This window comes from Misgurnus anguillicaudatus, chromosome 22, assembly GCF_027580225.2.
Source record: "Misgurnus anguillicaudatus chromosome 22, ASM2758022v2, whole genome shotgun sequence".
NCBI classification, from domain to species: Eukaryota; Metazoa; Chordata; class Actinopteri; order Cypriniformes; family Cobitidae; genus Misgurnus; species Misgurnus anguillicaudatus.
In genome coordinates, this window is record NC_073358.2 from 93,014 (window position 1) to 112,260 (window position 19,247).

Consider the following 19,247-nt stretch of genomic DNA (forward strand, 5'->3'; position numbering starts at 1 on the left):
TGAGAAATGTTGTTGGATTTGTTTGCTTTTATTCATTTGAATGACTGCATGCATGCGATATGAGTTACTGCAGGTCTGTGTTCATGATGACCGTGATGATAACTCAGTGCACAGTTTTATTATTGCCAGGTTCATTTAGCTGCTTGAAGTAATAAAACATTTAAAAACTCATTTCAAGTTTCATGTCCAATTCTTACAGGAATCTAGTTCAGTTCAGTTCAGTTCAGTTGTTGTAAATAATTTTGATATATTAGAAGCTGTAGTGTAAAATATCACTAAAGTGTGAAAATAATCTTCTGAGGTTTGTGTGGACATTTCGATGAGGATTTCTCTTGTATTGTCGTTGCTGGACGCCTCTGCCACACAGGAAGTGTGAGGTGAACAACCGGAAGTTCAGCAAAAGAAACTGATGTGACTTCATCTTACTCAGATATTTTAACTGCTCGAGAGTCAAAATTAAGTTTATATCAGTGAGTCTCAAAAGATTGTTGTATCATTTCAGTTTAAGTGTGCTTTAATAAGGAGACATTTGTTTTACATTTCTAATGCTAAAGCATTTACATATCTCTCTCTCTCTCTCTCTCTCTCTCTCTCTCTCTCTCTCTCTCTCTCTCTCTCTCTCTCTCTCTCTCTCTCTCTCTCACTCTCTTTCGGTGGAGGTTGTTTGTGGTCAGGAAGTGTCTCAGTTCAGTAAAAGTCTTTGCAATGCACATCCGCCCATATGAGTACAGAGATGTTCACTGAAGGACGCAGCTGAGGTGAGCTTCATAACCATCATCACATTAGATATTAAGAGATACGTGAAGTTATTCAGTTATTGGTGGGTTTCAAAATTTACTAAAGGGGAAAAGCAAAAAGTGTTTATTCAAATGAGACGTGGAGGACTTTATGATAGAAATAATATGAATACCTGCTGATGTCTGTGGGTTATTTGAACAATATTTGAAACGCTTAACGTACATTATGATTCTGATGGTGTGAATCAAAAGTATGAGGATAAATAAATGTTTAATGTTTATCAATATCACCTTCTACTTAATGTTTATGTGTTAATGTTTTACATTTGTCTCGTGATTGTTTATGTTCTTGTTGTCTTTGTTGAATGTTTGACCATCTATAGATTAATGATGTAAATAAGAAACCCATGAAGTGTTCATGTTTTTTTTCTGACATCACAGTCATGTTGGCGTGGGAGGAAACTGTTTCTTAACGTTGATCTCAAAATGGACGCCCTGCTCAGAACAGAGGTTAAAGACTGAATTGAACGTCTTAATCTTAATGAGAAGACAATGGAGAGTATTGTAGACTATGAGGAATCTGAACCTTACCTTGAGGCCAAGCAGTACATGGAAAGGTTAAAAGAGGAAAATGATGAAGTCCATATCCAGAGGAGCAATGATCCATGTGATCTGGCAGAACACAGTTTCTCTTTAACCGTGTACCCCGTCACAGTGCCTTGTGCTCCCCTATCTTACGCTACTGTGCAGTGGGACATCCCAGAGACGCCAGTAGATCCTCCGTCGGCTGGATCTGTGAAGGATGTAGACTTCAGTGCCGGATCAGAGTTCGACTGGACGTTTAATCTATCGTCCACGGATAGTCCGTATCAGGAATCCATCGTTGACTTCTTACCCGAGGCAGAGCAACAGCCAGACGTCACTTTACTAAATACATTTGTCTCTTCCCAGGTATGTGACTTAAACCGGACGAGCCTTGTGGTTTGATGTGCGTGCTTGTATCAGTGACTGGTGCCCTACTTTTTTTAACCTCTTGTATGTTTATGTGCTGCTTGTTGTTGTTAATTAAGAAACAAATCAAATTCAACACCTTTCAAACTGAAAACACATTCAGATGATCAGTTATGTCTGAATACTTTGTCATCGTAATACATTTGAAATCTTGAGTTAGTTTGTTGGAATGCATAACAATATTAGTCTGGTCTGAATTATTTGTATGAGATCAATGACAGATCTGTTTTAATGCCTCTTTACAGGAATTAGATGTACAAACCCACATGAGATCTTCAGTTGAAATGACAGTTGAAGGTAATGTGTCATTGTATAATTTCTTAATACTTTTAATCCAAAAACTGTTAATAAGACAGTAAAAGTGCTTTAAATCATATTATTTGATGTTTTAATGGGCGGTGTGAAGATTGTGAAATAACCATGTGTTCATCAGCTGTGAGGGTTTCACTGCGCTGTTCGCTGACTCCGTCCTTTTTGCTTCCTCTTTATGTCTTCTGTAGGTCTTGTTCTTGTCTAAACTTTAAAGAGAACCTATTACACTCTTTTATGATGTCTTGATATTGTTTTTGAAGTGTATTAGGATAGGTTTTCGTGGTTGTTTTCAAGAAACACATTCTTTTTCATATATTTTGCATTATTGTTGCACTTCTCTTCTCAAATGCTATGTAAATTGCGTGGATCTATAAAACCCTCCTGCTTCTGAAACGCTCTGATTTGTCAAGCTGGCCCTGTCTGTCGTCACTCACTTAGTGAATATATTGGAAATGCCCCCCCCATCTGGAGTTGTGCATTGTATATTGGGTTGGTGGCGTTATGTAAATGTGTTTCATGTCTACATCTGAAGTACTGACTACAACCCAGCTGGTCACTGTAGTCCTAGAAGGGTGATTTCTGTGTTGGCTTTGGAATTTGTAACTTTGTAAGATTGTCTACATGTACAAGCACATACAGTACACACTAAAGGAAATGTACAATCAGAAAAGGCATAATGGGTGGTCTAAAAAAATTACCAAGTGCACTTCAATTACTCCTCAGACATTACAATCCTACTGTAGTGAGATTAGTAAATTTATTTTTTAGTTATTGATCTTCTTCTTAATGAATAAAAAGCCACTTCAAAGAAAAGTTGAACTGTTTTTACTAACATCCCGGATAATTCTGATGTGACCGTATTAATCTGTGCTGTTTTTTATTAGATTGTGGGGCGAGTGTGACTTCTTCGGCATCTGCTGAGAATTCTGTGTCGTCTGATAGCGCTCAGGTCTTTATGGACACACAAGAGTCAAGCGATCTAAAAGAGATTAGTTTGGGTCAGGAGAGGTTACAGTCACCAGAAGAGTTGAACCCACCACACATCTCAGATGTTCCCAATCTGACCTTAACCCACCAGGATAGCTCAAATTCAAGTGCAGAGATGAAAACAGAAGAATGGACTGAGAAAAGTACAGCTGAATCCAATGGAGAACCACAGGCAGGAATCGGTGTTCAGGAGGAAATAACTTTAATTGATCAGATGAAAACACCTGATGAACCTGTAGAACAGGAGGAGACAGATGTCCTTACAGACCTCCACCAATCGGATCAGTCACAGGAAGCCATCGTTACAGACCCAACGAATCAAGTGCCATGCCATTCAGCTGAACTTGAGCCAATGGAAGCCATCAAAGCATGTGTTACAGTGATCGAGATGAAGCTAAACGATGCTTTGAAACACGCAGAAGATACTGAAGGGGCTCAGTGCTCAGACCAAACAAAATATGCAGAAGAACCTGTAAGTTCAGTTGAGACACAACTTCCTGAAGGAATACAAGAAACCGAAAACAGGTCGACAAAACCATCTGAGACGGCAGAGACTGAAGCCCCAGAGAAAATCAGTAGATCTGAAAAACATCTGTCAGACGAGCCAGATCAGATCACGTGTCCAGATAAGAAAGAGTCCTCCGAGCAAATGAAATGTTCAGATGAGGAGAAACCCGAGCCGTTAGAGATTAAATTGCTGGACCCGACAGAAGAAACACAGCGTTCAGATGAAACGGGACATCTGGGTGTCCAGAACGGCTCACCGCTACAGGAGTCTGCTCTCCAGAGAAACGGCAGCGTTAAGGTGCTGGATCGGGCCGAGGCTCAACGATTGGCTGAGAGCCTTTACAGATTGGATGGTTTTAAACATACAGACGTGGTCAGACATCTGGACAAAGAGTAAGTCTTTATCCGTGACTCTGACAAAGTTTCGTGTAAGCATAAAGCCCTAACGTTTGCCATGTCTTATAGCAACGAGTTCAGCAGGGCTGTTGGGGAAGAGTACCTCAAATACTTTGACTTCAACGATCAAAGTCTGGAGCAAGCTTTACGGTAACGTCTTATTTCATCATTTTTTCCAGTGTACACATTGAGAACTTTGCAAAACTTGTTTTCTTTTTGACTATTATTGTAGGTCGTTTCTGAAGGAAGTGGTTTTGATTGGTGAAACTCAGGAGCGAGAACGAGTCTTGCAGCATTTCTCCTCTCGTTTCCAGCAGTGCAATCCTGGCGCGTTCTCTTCGGCCGGAGCCGTCCTTACGCTCACGTGTGCCGTGATGCTCCTTAACTCAGACCTGCACGGACAAGTCAGTCCAATGTTCAAAGAGTAATAACAGTGAAAGCAGATCATATTTCACCTCAAAATCAAAAGAATGATAAATGATAGTGTAAATTAGGGATGTCCCGATGACGTTTTTGCGCCCCAGGTCGGATCCGAGTCATTTCATTTTGTACTGTGTCCCTGTCCGATACATGTGCTTTTCTGTTGCTTGGCTAGGTGCACACTTCAAGTACGTTAAGGTTATTGAAGTTAACCCATTGTATATGCTTGACAACCGCAGACGTTTCAACCATGTATTCAGTCACAACTTGTGTCTTTGTTATAAGACCTGTGTGACAGCTGACGTAAATAAAGGATCGGTTAAGCCGATATGTAAAGCCGATCCCAGTCAGTTTAGAAACTCCTCGATGGACCCTGATACTAATCTCTGTGATCGGCTGGGGACATTTAGATTAAAAAACAGCAAATTACAGTCGTTTTGACTGTGAAAAATTGTGATTATTCTCATTATTATACATTGTTGTGGTGTGGACAATGATCTGGACAGGGTTTTGTGAAATTCACCTGATGGTTTTGAATGAATTGTTTAGATGAAGTTTAATTGTAGTCTGTGTTTGGACCTGTCTGATCAGAATGTTGGCAAGCCGATGTCTCTTGCTGAATTTGTCTCAAATCTGGAAGGAATGAACGCAGGAGAAAATTTCAACAAAGATTGTCTAAAGGTGTGAACATTGAATTATCTTCATGCTGAGTGTGAACAGCCTTGTGTGTCACATGTTACGTTTGGTAATAATTTGTCTTGTTCATTTTCAGAGTCTGTACAACTCCATCAAGAGTGATCCGCTGCGGTGGGCCATGTAAGAAAAAAACGAAACAATTAACGCAACCATTTAAACCGAAGCTCTGATCTCACGTGAACCTGATGTTTCTCTCATTCTAGAGAAGATGATGTTCTGGCCAAATCCATGACGCTCGATCAGGATTCAGAGCAGGACGGACCTCTGCGTTCAAAGAGTAACCCGTTCCAGGATCTTCCTCACAACAAGAAAGCCACCGTGTTCCAGAAAGGCTTCTTAAAACGTAAAGCGCACGCGGACATCGACGGCAAACGCAGTGAGTTGCGGTGTGGATAATGTGACAGAATATCAGATAAGTGTAAGCGTACTGAACATATGATCATCAGCTCAACTGATTTACAGCTCCTTGGGGAAAACGAAGCTGGAAGGCGTTTTATGCTGTGCTGAAAGGAATGGTGCTTTACCTACAGAAGGTTTGTTTACTTCACACGATGCCAATAGTGTAATGAGTCTGCTGACATTGGCTTAACTTAACGCCCTCTTATATACGTTACATTATTACTACGCTCGCTAGTACGGTTAATCTTAGCGGCTGTATTCTGCTGCTTATGTTTATGAATTTTCTGTGTTTTCCTGCATCTATTAATACAACCAATAAAAAACAAAATTTATGCAAACCATCACATCCATCAGTATATAGATCTGTGTGGTTGTGATGTTTACAGGAAAAGTTATAACGATTTGATAATAAAAAAAATGATCAAAGACAAAACTCTTTGAATCTCTGCTGCTTTTGGCAGTGATTAATGAAAAGAAAAGGCACAAAATCAAAAACGCATCTGTGTACACACACACAATTCATTTTCATACATTTTCAACACAATATTTTTTTTTAAACATCATTAGTGTACATCAGGGGTGGGGAACCCTGGGTCCTGGAGGGCCGCTGGCCTGCACATGTTATTTCTAACCCCAATCAAACACACCTGCATTTCATTTCCAAGTAATCCTGAAGACTTTGATTGGATTTTCGGGGTTGTGGTTGGAAATGAACTGTGCGGGACGGTGGCCCTCCGGGACCCGGCGTTCCCCACCCCTGATGTACATGGTCAGAGCAATGTCAAATAAAAAAACAGATACATTGATCATAGTGAAGATGAAGAGGGGAGAGGTGGCTGAGTAACGCGAGACGCTAACGTGACCTGCTGCGGTGCGTGATTCAAGATGGCGGCGACTGGCTGCTAGACGGCTACACTGTAAATACTGTAAATACTGTACAACGTGAGAATTTTCAGATAAACGTCAGTTTTTTCCCCGTTTTCTATCTTCTTCGTGTGCTTTTTTTGTCTTTACTTTTTTGCGCGTTTCCTGTCTTCAAACCGGTTAAGTTACAACGTCAGAAACCCTGGATCATCTCGAGGACTTTATCGACGCGCACTACAACGAACACTGCTACACCATGAACAAGGATAAACTAAACGACAACAAGAGTAAAGGTAAACCTACTTTAAACAACAAAAGGCCACGTCCCGATTCACTTTCTAGTCCGGGCTCAACTCCATCAGTATCACCTAAAATGTCGTGCTGCACAGAGGTAAGCGACATCCTGCTTTCTATCGAAAATAAACTTTCCGGACTTGACACCAGGATTGCTCTTATTGAAATAATACACAAGGAATTTCAAGAACTCCGTCACAGTTTGGAATTCAGCCAAGAACAAATAGACACTCTCACTAAAGAAAATAACTTTTTAAAGGATTCCGTTCATACACTCACCAACAAATTCTCATCCATGGCCACAGAAAACAAAGCAATGAAAGAAACTATTCTGGATTTACAAACGCGTAGTATGAGAGACAATTTAGTTTTCACAGGCATCCCGGAACAAACTTCAGAAGACCCCGAAAAATCTGTCAAGGAATTTATGATAAATAAACTCAAACTACCAACAGAAACCGTACAAAACATCACCTTTCACCGCGTGCACCGTATCCGATCACAAAACCATGGCAATAGACCACGACCGATTATCGCAAAATTCGAACACTATAAGCAAAAAGTTCTGGTCCAAAGGCAAGGCAAACAACTCAAAGATACAAACTACGGACTCAGCGAGCAATACCCCAAGGTCATTATCGATCGTCGGAAACAGCTCTTTCCAATCCGAAAGCAGATGATGACTGAAGGAAAAAAGGCGGTAATTACAGTGGATAAATTATACATCAATGGACAATTATATCGTGACAAGGACATTACTCCCTGGCTATTCTGAATCTGTCAATTCAATCAATGATTTAATATTTGCCAACATTATAAACATATCACATCTTCCTAGCCAACATCTCTCTTTTACCATTTCTAAATTGCACCCATCTTTAGCCCCCCCAAAAAACTGTTAAACCATGCTTAATGGCTTTTGTAGTTCTGTTGTTATCCTGTTATGTGTGTTACGTTTAAGTATATTTTGTGTAATGTTAGTCTGCCAAAAAAAAAAATACTGTGTTATGCATGCATTTTTGCACACTTTCATTATCACGTTAACTTATTCAATAACGCATATTATATATACATTCATACATAAACATATATGTATATAAACACATTAATATATATTTTGGTTCTTTAACATGTTATCAACACTCACTTTTTTAACCTGGAATGTTCGTGGACTTGGCTCTCAGACAAAGAAGCTCAAAGTTTTAAATCAATTAAATAAATTACAAGCTGACATATGCCTTTTACAAGAAACACATTTATCAGAATCAGATCACAATAAAATTAAATCATCAAAATATAATAATTTGTTCTCAGCTCACTACAACACAAAACAAAGAGGAGTTTGTATCTTAATAAGTAAAAACATTTCTTTTGTTCATAATACCACCATTACTGATCCAGAAGGTCGTTTTATTATCATAAACATATCAATAGATAACAATCCAGTCACAATTGGTAATCTTTATGGCCCAAATACAGATGACCCTTCTTTTTTTCAATCCTTTTTTTCCTTCATTGCAAATTTGTCTAATTGTCCTGTTATAATAGCAGGTGATTTCAATACAGTTATTGATCCAACAATAGACAAATCAAATAGTACAACCAACAAACGCCATTGGCAATCCACAGAAACCATAAAGCAGTTCATGAGTGATTTTGGTCTTGGCGATGGTTGGCGACTACAGCACCCTAACGCTAAAGAATACACTTTCTTCTCACCAGTCCACCACTCATATTCCCGCATTGATTTTTTTCTTACTAGTAATTCTATTGTAACAAATATTTCAGAATCAAAAATACATCCAATAACAATTAGTGACCATGCACCAGTAACATTAAAATGGAATAGAAGTAAGCCTCATAAACCCAATACCAGATGGAGATTTAATACATCTCTTTTAAAAGATCCTGATTTTGACAGTTATTTTAAAAGAGAATGGGCATTCTTTCTAGAAATGAATGACACCCCGGAATCCTCCCCATCTCTTTTGTGGGAAGCAGGCAAAGCAGTACTAAGAGGGAAAATCATTTCATACTCCGTTTATAAAAAAAAGAAAGATAAGCAACAAGAAGAGGAATTGGAACAAAAAATCAAACAACTTGAAAACATTAACATAAATAACCCAACAGAAGATATACAGAATAAATTAAGGCAGTATAAACTCGAATTAAATAAAATAATCAATAAACACACTCAATTTATGATTAACAGGCTAAGACAAGAACATTTTCACCATAGCAATAAATCTGGTAAATATTTGGCTAGTCAAATAAAACAAAATAAAGAAAAATCGACAATCTCAGTTATTAAAGACTCAACAGGGAAACCCAACAACTCACATGAACAAATAAACCAAATCTTTCAAAATTTTTACAGTAAATTATACTCATCAGAAAAAAACCCGAATCAGAGTGACATAAGTTTATTTTTTAAGAATATAAATTTACCTCAACTCAGTGAATACCAAAAAAATAGCCTTGAATCACCCATAACACAACATGAACTCCATAAAGCTCTACAACTTATGCCAAATAATAAAGCACCAGGCCCCGATGGATTCCCTGCTGAGTTTTACAAACAATTTTGGTCCATTTTATCACCACTCTTTATCCAAATGATAAGTGAAGCTAAACAAAAATCTAAATTCCCAGGTAACATGAACGCAGCTACAATCTCACTTCTGCTTAAACCCAGTAAAGATCCAACATTACCATCAAGTTATCGTCCAATCTCACTGATTAATGTAGACATTAAAATTATTGCCAAAGCACTCGCCCGTAGGTTAGACAAAGTTATACCATCCATTATACATCCCGATCAAACCGGTTTCATTAAAGGAAGACAAGCAAGTGCCAATACACGCAGACTCTTCAATTTAATATATTATTCTACCATAAAAAAGTTAATACCATCATAGTTACTTTGGACGCAGAAAAAGCCTTTGATAGGGTCAACTGGAAATTCCTGTTCTCCACATTAGAGAGGTTTGGTTTCGGGGAGTCATTCATTAACTGGATCCAAATCTTGTATACATCACCTTCAGCCACTGTTATCACTAACGGACTAACATCACGTAGCTTCACATTACACCGAGGAACTAGACAAGGATGCCCTCTCTCTCCCTTACTATTCACCATTTTTATTGAACCATTAGCAGCAGCCATCCGCCAAAACACCCATATTAAAGGAATCCAATCTATGAATATGCATCACAAAATCAGTCTCTATGCTGATGATTTATTAATATATCTACAAGATCCAAATGTATCATTACAAGAAACAATCAAACTCATTGATTCATTTTCAAACATTTCAGAGTATTCAATCAACTGGTGCAAATCTTCAATTCTACCACTACACCCCAACAGCCTGGATGTGACATCCCAGACACTACCTATCCCTCTATGCACTGGCCACGTCACATATTTGGGTATAAAGGTTTCCCCCAGGTTGTCAGAGCTGTTTGGTCTTAATTTTACCCCATTACTCAAAACAATAAATGACGACCTTCAACGTTGGATGAACCTACCATTATCAATTATGGGCAGAATATCATTAATAAAAATGACAATACTCCCTAGATTAAATTATATATTTTCAATGATTCCAGTACAACCCACCTCTGCCTGGTTTAAATCATTAGACTCACTCATCACCAAATTTTACTGGAAAAACAAGACACCAAGAATCAAATTGACCACCTTACAGAAATCCAAAATACAAGGAGGATTAGAAGCCCCTAATTTCTTCCACTATTCTCTGGCCAACCAGCTTCAAAACATATATAAATGGATTCATCCTAACCCATTAGAAAACATATGGCTAGATATTGAACAAACAATCTGTACTGATATCCAAATCTCAAATTTACCGTTCTATAGTCAAGCAATCAAAAAACATCCATGCTTTAGAGCACCAACAATAGCAGCAGCTCTGACAGCCTGGTGGAAATTTCATCAAATCACAAATTCCTGTCTTGCACCATCTAAATACACTCCCATTTGGACCCAGATAACCCAGATTTCACTATTAACAAGAAGCCACTTAACTTTAACACATGGGCAGAAAAGGGCATCACACAACTACAGCACATCTTACTAAATAATAACTTTGCCTCGTTTTCCCACTTGGTCCAGAAATATGGCATCAGGAGTAATTGTTTTTTAGAATACTTACAAATCAAGTCATCTATTCAGTCCAAAATTAATATTCAGGACATTACTCCAGATCTCTCTCCATTAACTGCAGAATTAATTAATATATCTGTCCCTAAAAAATTACTCTCCAAAATATACAAAATAATATCAAAATCAGACAATACATTAAACTTACCTAAAACTAGATGGGAATCAGATTTATCCATTACTCCTGATCCCGATTTCTGGACTCAAATATGCAAAAATATTTACCGGATGACAAAAAATGCCAACCTGCAACTCATACAGTATAAAGTACTCCATAGATCTCACCTAACTGGATGGAAATTGTTCAAAATGGGTTTCACCTCAGAAACCTGCACATATTGCACACAAAATACCCCAGACACATATGTTCACGCACTTTGGTATTGCACTCCAATTAATCAGTTCTGGGAAAGTGTCACTAAATCATTATCCGTCATTTTGGGATGTCACATCCCAATGGATCCATCCCTTTGTCTACTCGGAGACTTATCAGCAACAAACTTTAACAATACAAATAGTCAGTTACTTTTGGTGGCGCTAACCATCGCAAAGAAAACAATCCTCATGAACTGGAAAACAAGAAAAAAAATTCATATTGCATCATGGAAAAACCTGCTAATAGACTACATCTCAATGCATTACCTGTCCAACTCTATTAATAATAACACACTAGAGCCACATCCCTCTTGGACATCTCTTATTACCTTACAACAGTCACAATTCAGCTTATCTTCTATGTCTGAGACCAGCCAAAATAATACTCCCCCACCCACATTTACAGGATGAGAGATTGACATTCTTTTTTTTTTAATAATCATTATTTTGAATAAACACAGAAATATGTTTATTTTTCTCCTATTCCCTCTGTCATGCCTTACACCCTTTTTATTATTATTATTATTATTATTATTATCACTATTATTTCAGGCACTACACTTTAAATAATCAGACATAGGCACATTCAAACAAAGTATAAAATAGGGCAAGTGTGGCGTGTATGTTGACAAGGCCTTTGCTTTGGCCTGGCTCTGCACTACACATCACATTTTTTTAATGCATCAAACACTAGCAGATCCATGACATATTCATACATTATCAACTGATAAATATAAAAATATACCACAGGGTAAGTGTGTCGTGTGTGTTGACCTGACCACTACCCAGGTCTGGTTCTCTACTGCACGTCCACTATTTTAATGCAATACACACTAGATATTCTTGTTTGACACCATCCAAAAGCAATATATCAGGGTTGGCGTGAGAGCGGTGGTCTGGGGCAGGAATTATCCTGCGGGGTCATGGGGTGCCCCATCTGCCCCCCCTCCAAAAAATAAGAGGAAAAAAAAAAAAAAAAGAAACTCCCTTACAACCTCTCAACATGCACATACGCAATTCTCCTACTACAATACAACTACTCATGGTCATCTCTCTCATCCTATACCTCTACCCTTTTTTTTTTCTCAACCTAATGAATCTGCTTTAATCTTATTATTGAATTGATTTATCCATTGTTAACCTGTATACAACTTTCATGCAAATATACAGCAGCTTTTATGTTTGAATTTGTATGGGCAGCGAATATGTTCGTTTGTTTGTTTGTTTTACTTGTTTTTGTTTTGTTTTGTTTTGTTTTTCCTTTGTTATTCAGCACATGTAAATAGAGTCACTTTCTGTGTTTGCATTATATAATAAAAATAAATAAATAAATAAAAAATAGTGAAGATGAACTCATGTTCTGTTAAACATCATTATACTTTCATTATACCATTAAGTAGATTTTTACTGTCTGTGACCCGCAAGATGCTTTAAAAGACACCAAGAAACAGTCGCTTTCGTGATTTTGGTTGGTTTGAAGAGGATCTAGATCTAAATGTCTAGTTGTGAAAAACTATTGGATAGAAACTCTAATTTTAAAATGAGACACCGACACAAAAACAGCTGAGGAGACAATTAAATTACACATCTGTCCTTGTTTCTCTTTGTCTTTTGAATATTAAGAATTGGTAATGAGTGCAGTGGAGGACCGAAGCTGTTGATTAATTTCTGTTATTGCCAGAAGAAAGAAACAGGAACATTAAAGATGATCTGTGTGTCTGTCCAGGATGAGTACCAGATGGACTGGCAGAGCTCGGAGGAGGTGGTTAGCGTTCATCACGCGTTAGCCGAGCGAGCGCAGAATTACACCAAACGACCTCACGTGTTTCGTCTGCAGACAGCTGACTGGAGGGTTTTTCTCTTCGAGGCCAAGTAAGTGGACGCTCTTATGACTTTAACCTGTTTATATTTACATTATCATCATCATCATCATCATGTGTCCTATAGTTCCACAGAGCTGATGAACTCCTGGATCGGGCGGATAAATCTGGTGTCTGCTTTATATTCCTCTCCTCCGTTTCCTGCTGCTGTGGGATCTCAGAAGAAGTTCTGTCGACCCATCCTTCCGGCCTCGCATTCGAATCTCACACTGGTATCCGTCTGCATTCTTTAGTCCTTATGTTGGGATTTTAGTTGATCTAGTCAAATCTGATACAGACAAACCAGCAGTTTCTCCAAAATACACATTCGCTTTAAAATGTTTAGGTTAAAGGTTTAAAACTAAATGCAGAGAGCAGAAGTTTTGGTTATGTCAATGGGGGGTGCAGAAATTAAAAACAATAGGAAGAGAGACATGAGTACTACTGTATTTACTTTAAAACCTGATGAACAAAGCCAAGATAAATTCTGTTTAGTTTAATCTTTATGCAATCCTAGGCCGTGTGCCAGCTGAACGCTTTAGGATGGCATTTGTGTTCACTTTTATTAGTACCACCCACCTGTGTGCCTACAGATGACATGGACCGGAAGTCATTTAACACTCGACAGGACTGAGACACTGATGAGCTCAACATTAAGCAATTGCAACAAGAAACTTTATTATTAATCTTTGACTTTGACAGGAGACACAGTGGGCCTTGCACTGTCAATCAGTGTATTTTCATCACCGTGTGCGTGTGTTCCAGTGTCATTTTTGTGATGTCATTGTGATGTTTTTCTTTTATTAGGACAAACAGCTACAATCACACGCTGCCATGTTAGAAAGCTTTGAGCGGGACCTGAGCGCTCTCCAGCAGGGGCCGCCAGACGGCCGTAAGACTAAAGCCCGAGACTCAGAGGAGCTCAGACAGAGAGAGGAGTATTTACAATACGAGGTGGGTTTATGATCTACATTAGCACACTGCAAAACGTATGATGGCCGGAAACATGTAAATTAATGTTAAATACAAAATAAAGGTTATTATGAAAGTGTTTAATATCTATCCTATAGGCACTGTTTAGATGATCTGTGTTATTCTAACAGTGTTATATGTAAATTACGATCAGAAGATGTTGGGTGTTGCTCATACAGTTCATGTACTGACACAAGTGAGATGCACATTTTCTGTCCGTTTCTTCACAAAGCTTGACATACGAGGCCCATGATGATCAAATTTCATGATGTAACTTTAAAATTACTTTTTGTGGTCTCACTGTAATGGAGCTGTGCGCTGTTAATGTTTTCTGTTTTTTATTTGGCTCTTGACAGAAGTCTCGTTATGAAGTTTACCTAAAAATGCTAGAGGCCTGGCAGACCCTAGAGACGTCTCCGACATCGGACGGAGACAAGACATCGATGGGAGATAGACTGAACATGTTTGATGAGGGATTGTGGAGAGGAGAGACGGTGGAAGCTGACGGGGTGATGAAGAGATCTCTTTCCAGTCCGTCTCTGGAGTTAGAAGCACCTCCTCAGCCGGTCGTGAAGGTCAGACGTAACATCTCTGAGAGACGTACCTACCGAAAGATCGTAATTCAACGTCGTAACAAAGAACTTTGAGGCAAGGAAAGGCACAACTATAAGAAATGTAGGATGATAAATATGGTACTAGCACTTGAATCTCTTGAAGGTTTATGTCATCATTTAATATTCTTGTTTTCATATGAAGTCTTTTATTATGAAGGTTAAAAAAATTCACAATGTCTACTTTTCTCATGAAAGAATGTTTTTCCATTTTTGCACAAAGTCGGTAACGTCCACAGGCAGGTTACTACTGTAGTTATTCCGTTCTGACCATGGCACATTAATGAGAGTTTAGTTTGGGTTTCGTCAACAGAAACCTGCCGACTGTAAACAGTATTATTACTCCTATGATGAAGAAATGTTATCTGATCATTTGGATAAGTTTGTGTTAAAAAAACCATCCCCTGACATTGAATACAACACTTAAGTCTGTTATGTTCCTCCTAACCTTTTGTTTAAGATCATTTAGAAATGTTATATTTTATTGATAAAGTTAATGGCTCTTATGTGTCTTTGTGAGTATCTCCTGAATATCCTTTCATTTAAGAAACAGCTCAAGTCATTCAGATGCTGAGGATGTTTGATGGATTGGGCCCTCGGGCGCTGCTGTTTCTCAGGATGAGTCTGCTTGATAAAGATATCAGATAAATGCTGTTGATATATAAACAGATTGAGAGGAAACAATCAAAGTTTCAGTGAGTCAGAAAATGACTGAATGCCTGCTAAATCTACTCTTAACCCAAACCCCCAGCTTAAGTACAGATGTTCTCCTACAATTACAATGTACTGTTTTTTAGTATTATTAGTTTTGGACAAAGTAAATGTTATGATAATTAAGTGACCTGTGTGGTAAAAACTTATTATTAAGACCAAGAAAGTCTGTAGTAGCTGCTGATAATCCTGAAATTGAAACTTCTGTTATATAAAGAAATATATTTAGTATTTTTATTTTGTTAAAATAAAAACAATCAAAGTATTAACGGCAGTCACAATGTATACTAGCAGGGATTATATGGTGCATGTTACTAACGAAACCCTGACCTGTTTGTTTGGGACCATGTTTTCTTGAGCGTTTGCCTGAGAGGATGTTTCAGTGCCGTCTGTCTCATGACCAAACCTTAGCACACAATCTGTGGAGCATGACGTCTGTGAAGTGATCTTGAGTCTCCAGCACGTCTGAAGGGTTTTGCGGTCGCCTTTCAGGCCTGGTTAAGTAATTAAAAAGGCAAGCGGTGAGATTTCTTCATTAAAGGCCTTTTGCAGCACACAAAGATTTTTCTCCACCATTCCTGTAGCGCCGTCTCTCCTGACATGAGTCCTCTTGCTGCTCCTGTCGTATTTATTTTAATTTAGACACAAGAGTTATGCTGATCCTGTTGTCCAGCAGCGTTTCTTTTGTATCTTGTTTAAGGTTTTACCAGATATGAGAGATATGACACATCACAGGTCATTTTGTCGTTGGTCTTCATCAACTACCACTGTGTGTTTACATACAAGTGCCCTTTCTACTCATTCATCATATTTGACTTTTTTGACATGAGACAGAAATGAACAGTCGGGCAGTTTACATCGGTTAAAGGCAAAGCTCTTGTTTTTTTTTTTTTTTTTGGCTTCTCACCTTTCTTTTTATTCTGCTCCAGACCCTTATATTTACTTGGGTATGGTGACTTTGGGGAGATATGGCTGTTAAAGGCAGGGGTTAGGTGATTTTTTTGTTATGGTGGTTAAAAATCTCTTCTAAACGTGATCTAAATATGTTTATGTAAACGCACCCAAAATCTTCTGTGGAAGTCACAGTACCAACAAATGTTCTTCCAATCATTGCATTGCCTCTGCTTGGTTAAATCATCAGGTGTCAATCATAAGATCATTGGTGTCGTTTTGGCCATTTGGTCTGGTTTTGCATTACACCACATAGACCAAATGAGAAAAGTCTAAGAGCAACTACCTTGCATTCTTTCTGAACCAACAAAATGGCTTATAAGATAAAATAATAAAAGAGTTGTGAGCTTTAGCTTCTTGAGTGTAAATGATTACAGCGGCTTCGGAGAACAGACATTTGTTTGAAAGCTGTACATTGTCTACCATATCGGACGGACGGTTCACCGGTTTAAACCTCTCTCTCTCCAGTAACACAAGCACGACTTGACCAGAACATTTCACATAGGGATGATTTATTTTGTAATAATCTCATACATTTCAGAAGCAATGTTATAAACACACACACACACACATCTATGTATTACACAGAACTTCTGGTGGCACATGGTGACAACAAACAACTAAACCAGGCCTCTCATGCATTGGGTTGGATTATTTAATGTGGAGTGATATTATAATGTGAGAATATACAGATGAAGTGTGTTGTAGCTGTTCAGTGTAGTTCAGAAGTGTTTTCTGTTCAAGAATATCCTTTGGAGTGGAGCTTTGAGCTTCGTAACTCTGCAGATCAACATTACTAGTTTTCAACCGTTTGTCATATTGTCTTGTTGAATTGGTTTGTCTCTCTGAGGCCGAAGCTAAAGTGTTCGTCCGTCTCTATTGTGTGACCTGAGTTTGCCCTCACTCTTGAGCTCGGTCACTCACAACATTGCCTGAAGAGATTAAGAAAAAAACATCCTGCTGCATTGCATTCTTCATCCTTCACAGCCATGAGATGAAGCCTGGACACATTTGTGCTCCTCTGCTACTGATGAAATTTTTATAGTTTAATTATTTTATTTTAAAATGGTATTTTTACACCTCCGAGAAATCTTGTTTTCACACATCAAGAGTCTTAAAGTATCATAAACAATGTTTAGATTGGTGTTTGGCAAATGTTGGCTTTATCTGGGTCCCCAAATCCTCAAGCTTTGTACCAATAGTTATTTGTTTTTAATATAAACACACATCATTCTTGTTCCATCTTGACAATATACACATTGTTTGTATAAATCACTACAAATATTAGGGTTAGGGTTAGCCTTTCAACAGAGATGCGGATATGGGCAATATTCTCAGGAAATAAGCTCATAAAGACAGTAAGAGAATTGTATCATAATTTCAATCGTAGCATCAATTTTCTGTTAGCACTGCATTCGCCGTGGCATTGTTTTGATAAGCTTTTTCAATGTCAGAACATTTATTTATATCAAGAGTTGCATTCATTTTTACCAAGATCTTGTATTGAGTATGGGAGAGTCAGAAAGTCTTCTCAAGCACATCCCAAAGATTCTCAATAGGGTTCAGGTCTGTCCTCTGTGGCGGTCAATCATGATATCTCGTGCTCCTAAACCACTCTTTAACAATTTGATCTGTATATTAATCCTGGGATGAATCCTGACATTGTCATCTTGAAATATGCCCGTGCCATCAGGAAAAAACAAGCCATTAATGGAGTAACCTGGTCATTTTCGATACTTTCGCTTTTAAACATGAGTTCACGGTTGTTTTTTACAATTTGATTCACCAAATGTTTAAGTGATTGCCCATCACAATCATTCAAAAGGTTTTTCTGACCACATCTCTTCCTGGAAGAAGACGGTTCTCCATATCCTTCTGGCTTTTAATAATGCTGCGTTGGACAGTTCTTGAATCAAGTTTAGTTTCAACAATGTCCTTGGATGATTTTGCTTGATGCATGCCAACAATTTGACCCTTCTGAAACAGATTAACATCTTTTCCACAACCATAGGATTTGTCTTCCTGAATGTTAAAGAAACGAGAAGCTACTCCAGGTGGACAGGCAGTTTGTATTTTATACACTAGTGTTATTCATTTTCTTTAAAACTAACATTACCAACTAAAGCTGAGAACTCTTAGTAAGTTTGTCTTTAAACCCTAGAGTCAAAAGTTCAAACTACATTTCCTGAGGGGCTTCATTTGATACCTCACAGTATCTCACCAAAGTGATGTGTTTTCTGGCTTTTTGCATTGTGTTTGTGAATTGACAGTTGACCTTTTTACGTTTTTTTTTTTTCTTTTTGATTACCAAAGTTTTATGTTAACATTGTCTGGTAAAAATATAATTGATACGTGGTAAATATAAAAAATAAATGATATTGCAGGTGCTATTGTGAATATCTCACCAAGTGAAGTGATTTACAGTTAGTTTTGTGATATATCTCTTTATCCACATGAGAAAACTGTCAAGCTTAACCTATAAAATAACAATGATCAGCAGCATGACTTTGATGATATGTTTGAATTATAAATCTGTTCTCATTCATTAAATGAATGCTGTTCGGTCAAAAATTTTCAGTGCACTCGAAAAGATCGCAGATTAATCATCAATGAAAAGGGTGCCAACCTATATGTGAAAGAGGTTTATTTCTTATAGAGCTTTGTGCTACTCATTCATTCACCCAGTCTAGGTTAGGTGCTTTTGTTGAAGCCACAACATCCCTTATTACATCCTTGACCTCAGCTGAAACTACCTTCTCATTTATTTTGGCAGACAAGTATTATCTGCTTGACAAGGGAGACGTTGAGTTTGTTGTTGACGATTATCTCACGTAGTCTTGGCCAGGACACAGAACAGCAAAAATGTTTGGTCCGTCTGTGAAGCACACACGTGAAGCATTATTAACCAAACAGTAAACTGTTGTTTTGCTTGGAACTTTTAGAAAGGGCCCCAGCTTCCT

The 19,247-nt window shown here is 38.1% G+C and overlaps 1 protein-coding gene across 1 annotated transcript; it reads left to right on the top strand.

Annotated features, from left to right (window-relative positions):
- Window positions 1-648: 648 nt before the first annotated feature.
- Window positions 649-15,131, top strand: LOC129440734 (uncharacterized). The gene is made up of 14 exons (XM_055200219.2): window positions 649-758; window positions 1,179-1,688; window positions 1,994-2,045; window positions 2,945-3,947; window positions 4,020-4,100; window positions 4,183-4,354; window positions 4,962-5,051; window positions 5,143-5,186; window positions 5,270-5,442; window positions 5,529-5,599; window positions 12,910-13,055; window positions 13,131-13,275; window positions 13,850-13,996; window positions 14,371-15,131. Exons 2-14 carry the CDS (start codon window positions 1,290-1,292, stop codon window positions 14,659-14,661), a joined length of 2,814 nt encoding a protein of 937 aa, XP_055056194.2. The 5' UTR covers window positions 649-758; window positions 1,179-1,289; the 3' UTR covers window positions 14,662-15,131.
- The last annotated feature ends 4,116 nt before the right edge of the window (window positions 15,132-19,247 follow it).

What these genes read in the sequence shown, in the direction of transcription:
- LOC129440734 (XM_055200219.2), top strand. Translation starts at nt 1,290, where the DNA reads ATGGAGAGTATTGTAGACTATGAGGAATCTGAACCTTACCTTGAGGCC. An exon ending in AGTCTGGAGCAAGCTTTACG is followed by an intron (nt 4,101 to 4,182) that starts GTAACGTCTTAT and finishes CTATTATTGTAG; the next exon opens with GTCGTTTCTGAAGGAAGTGG. An exon ending in TCAACAAAGATTGTCTAAAG is followed by an intron (nt 5,052 to 5,142) that starts GTGTGAACATTG and finishes GTTCATTTTCAG; the next exon opens with AGTCTGTACAACTCCATCAA.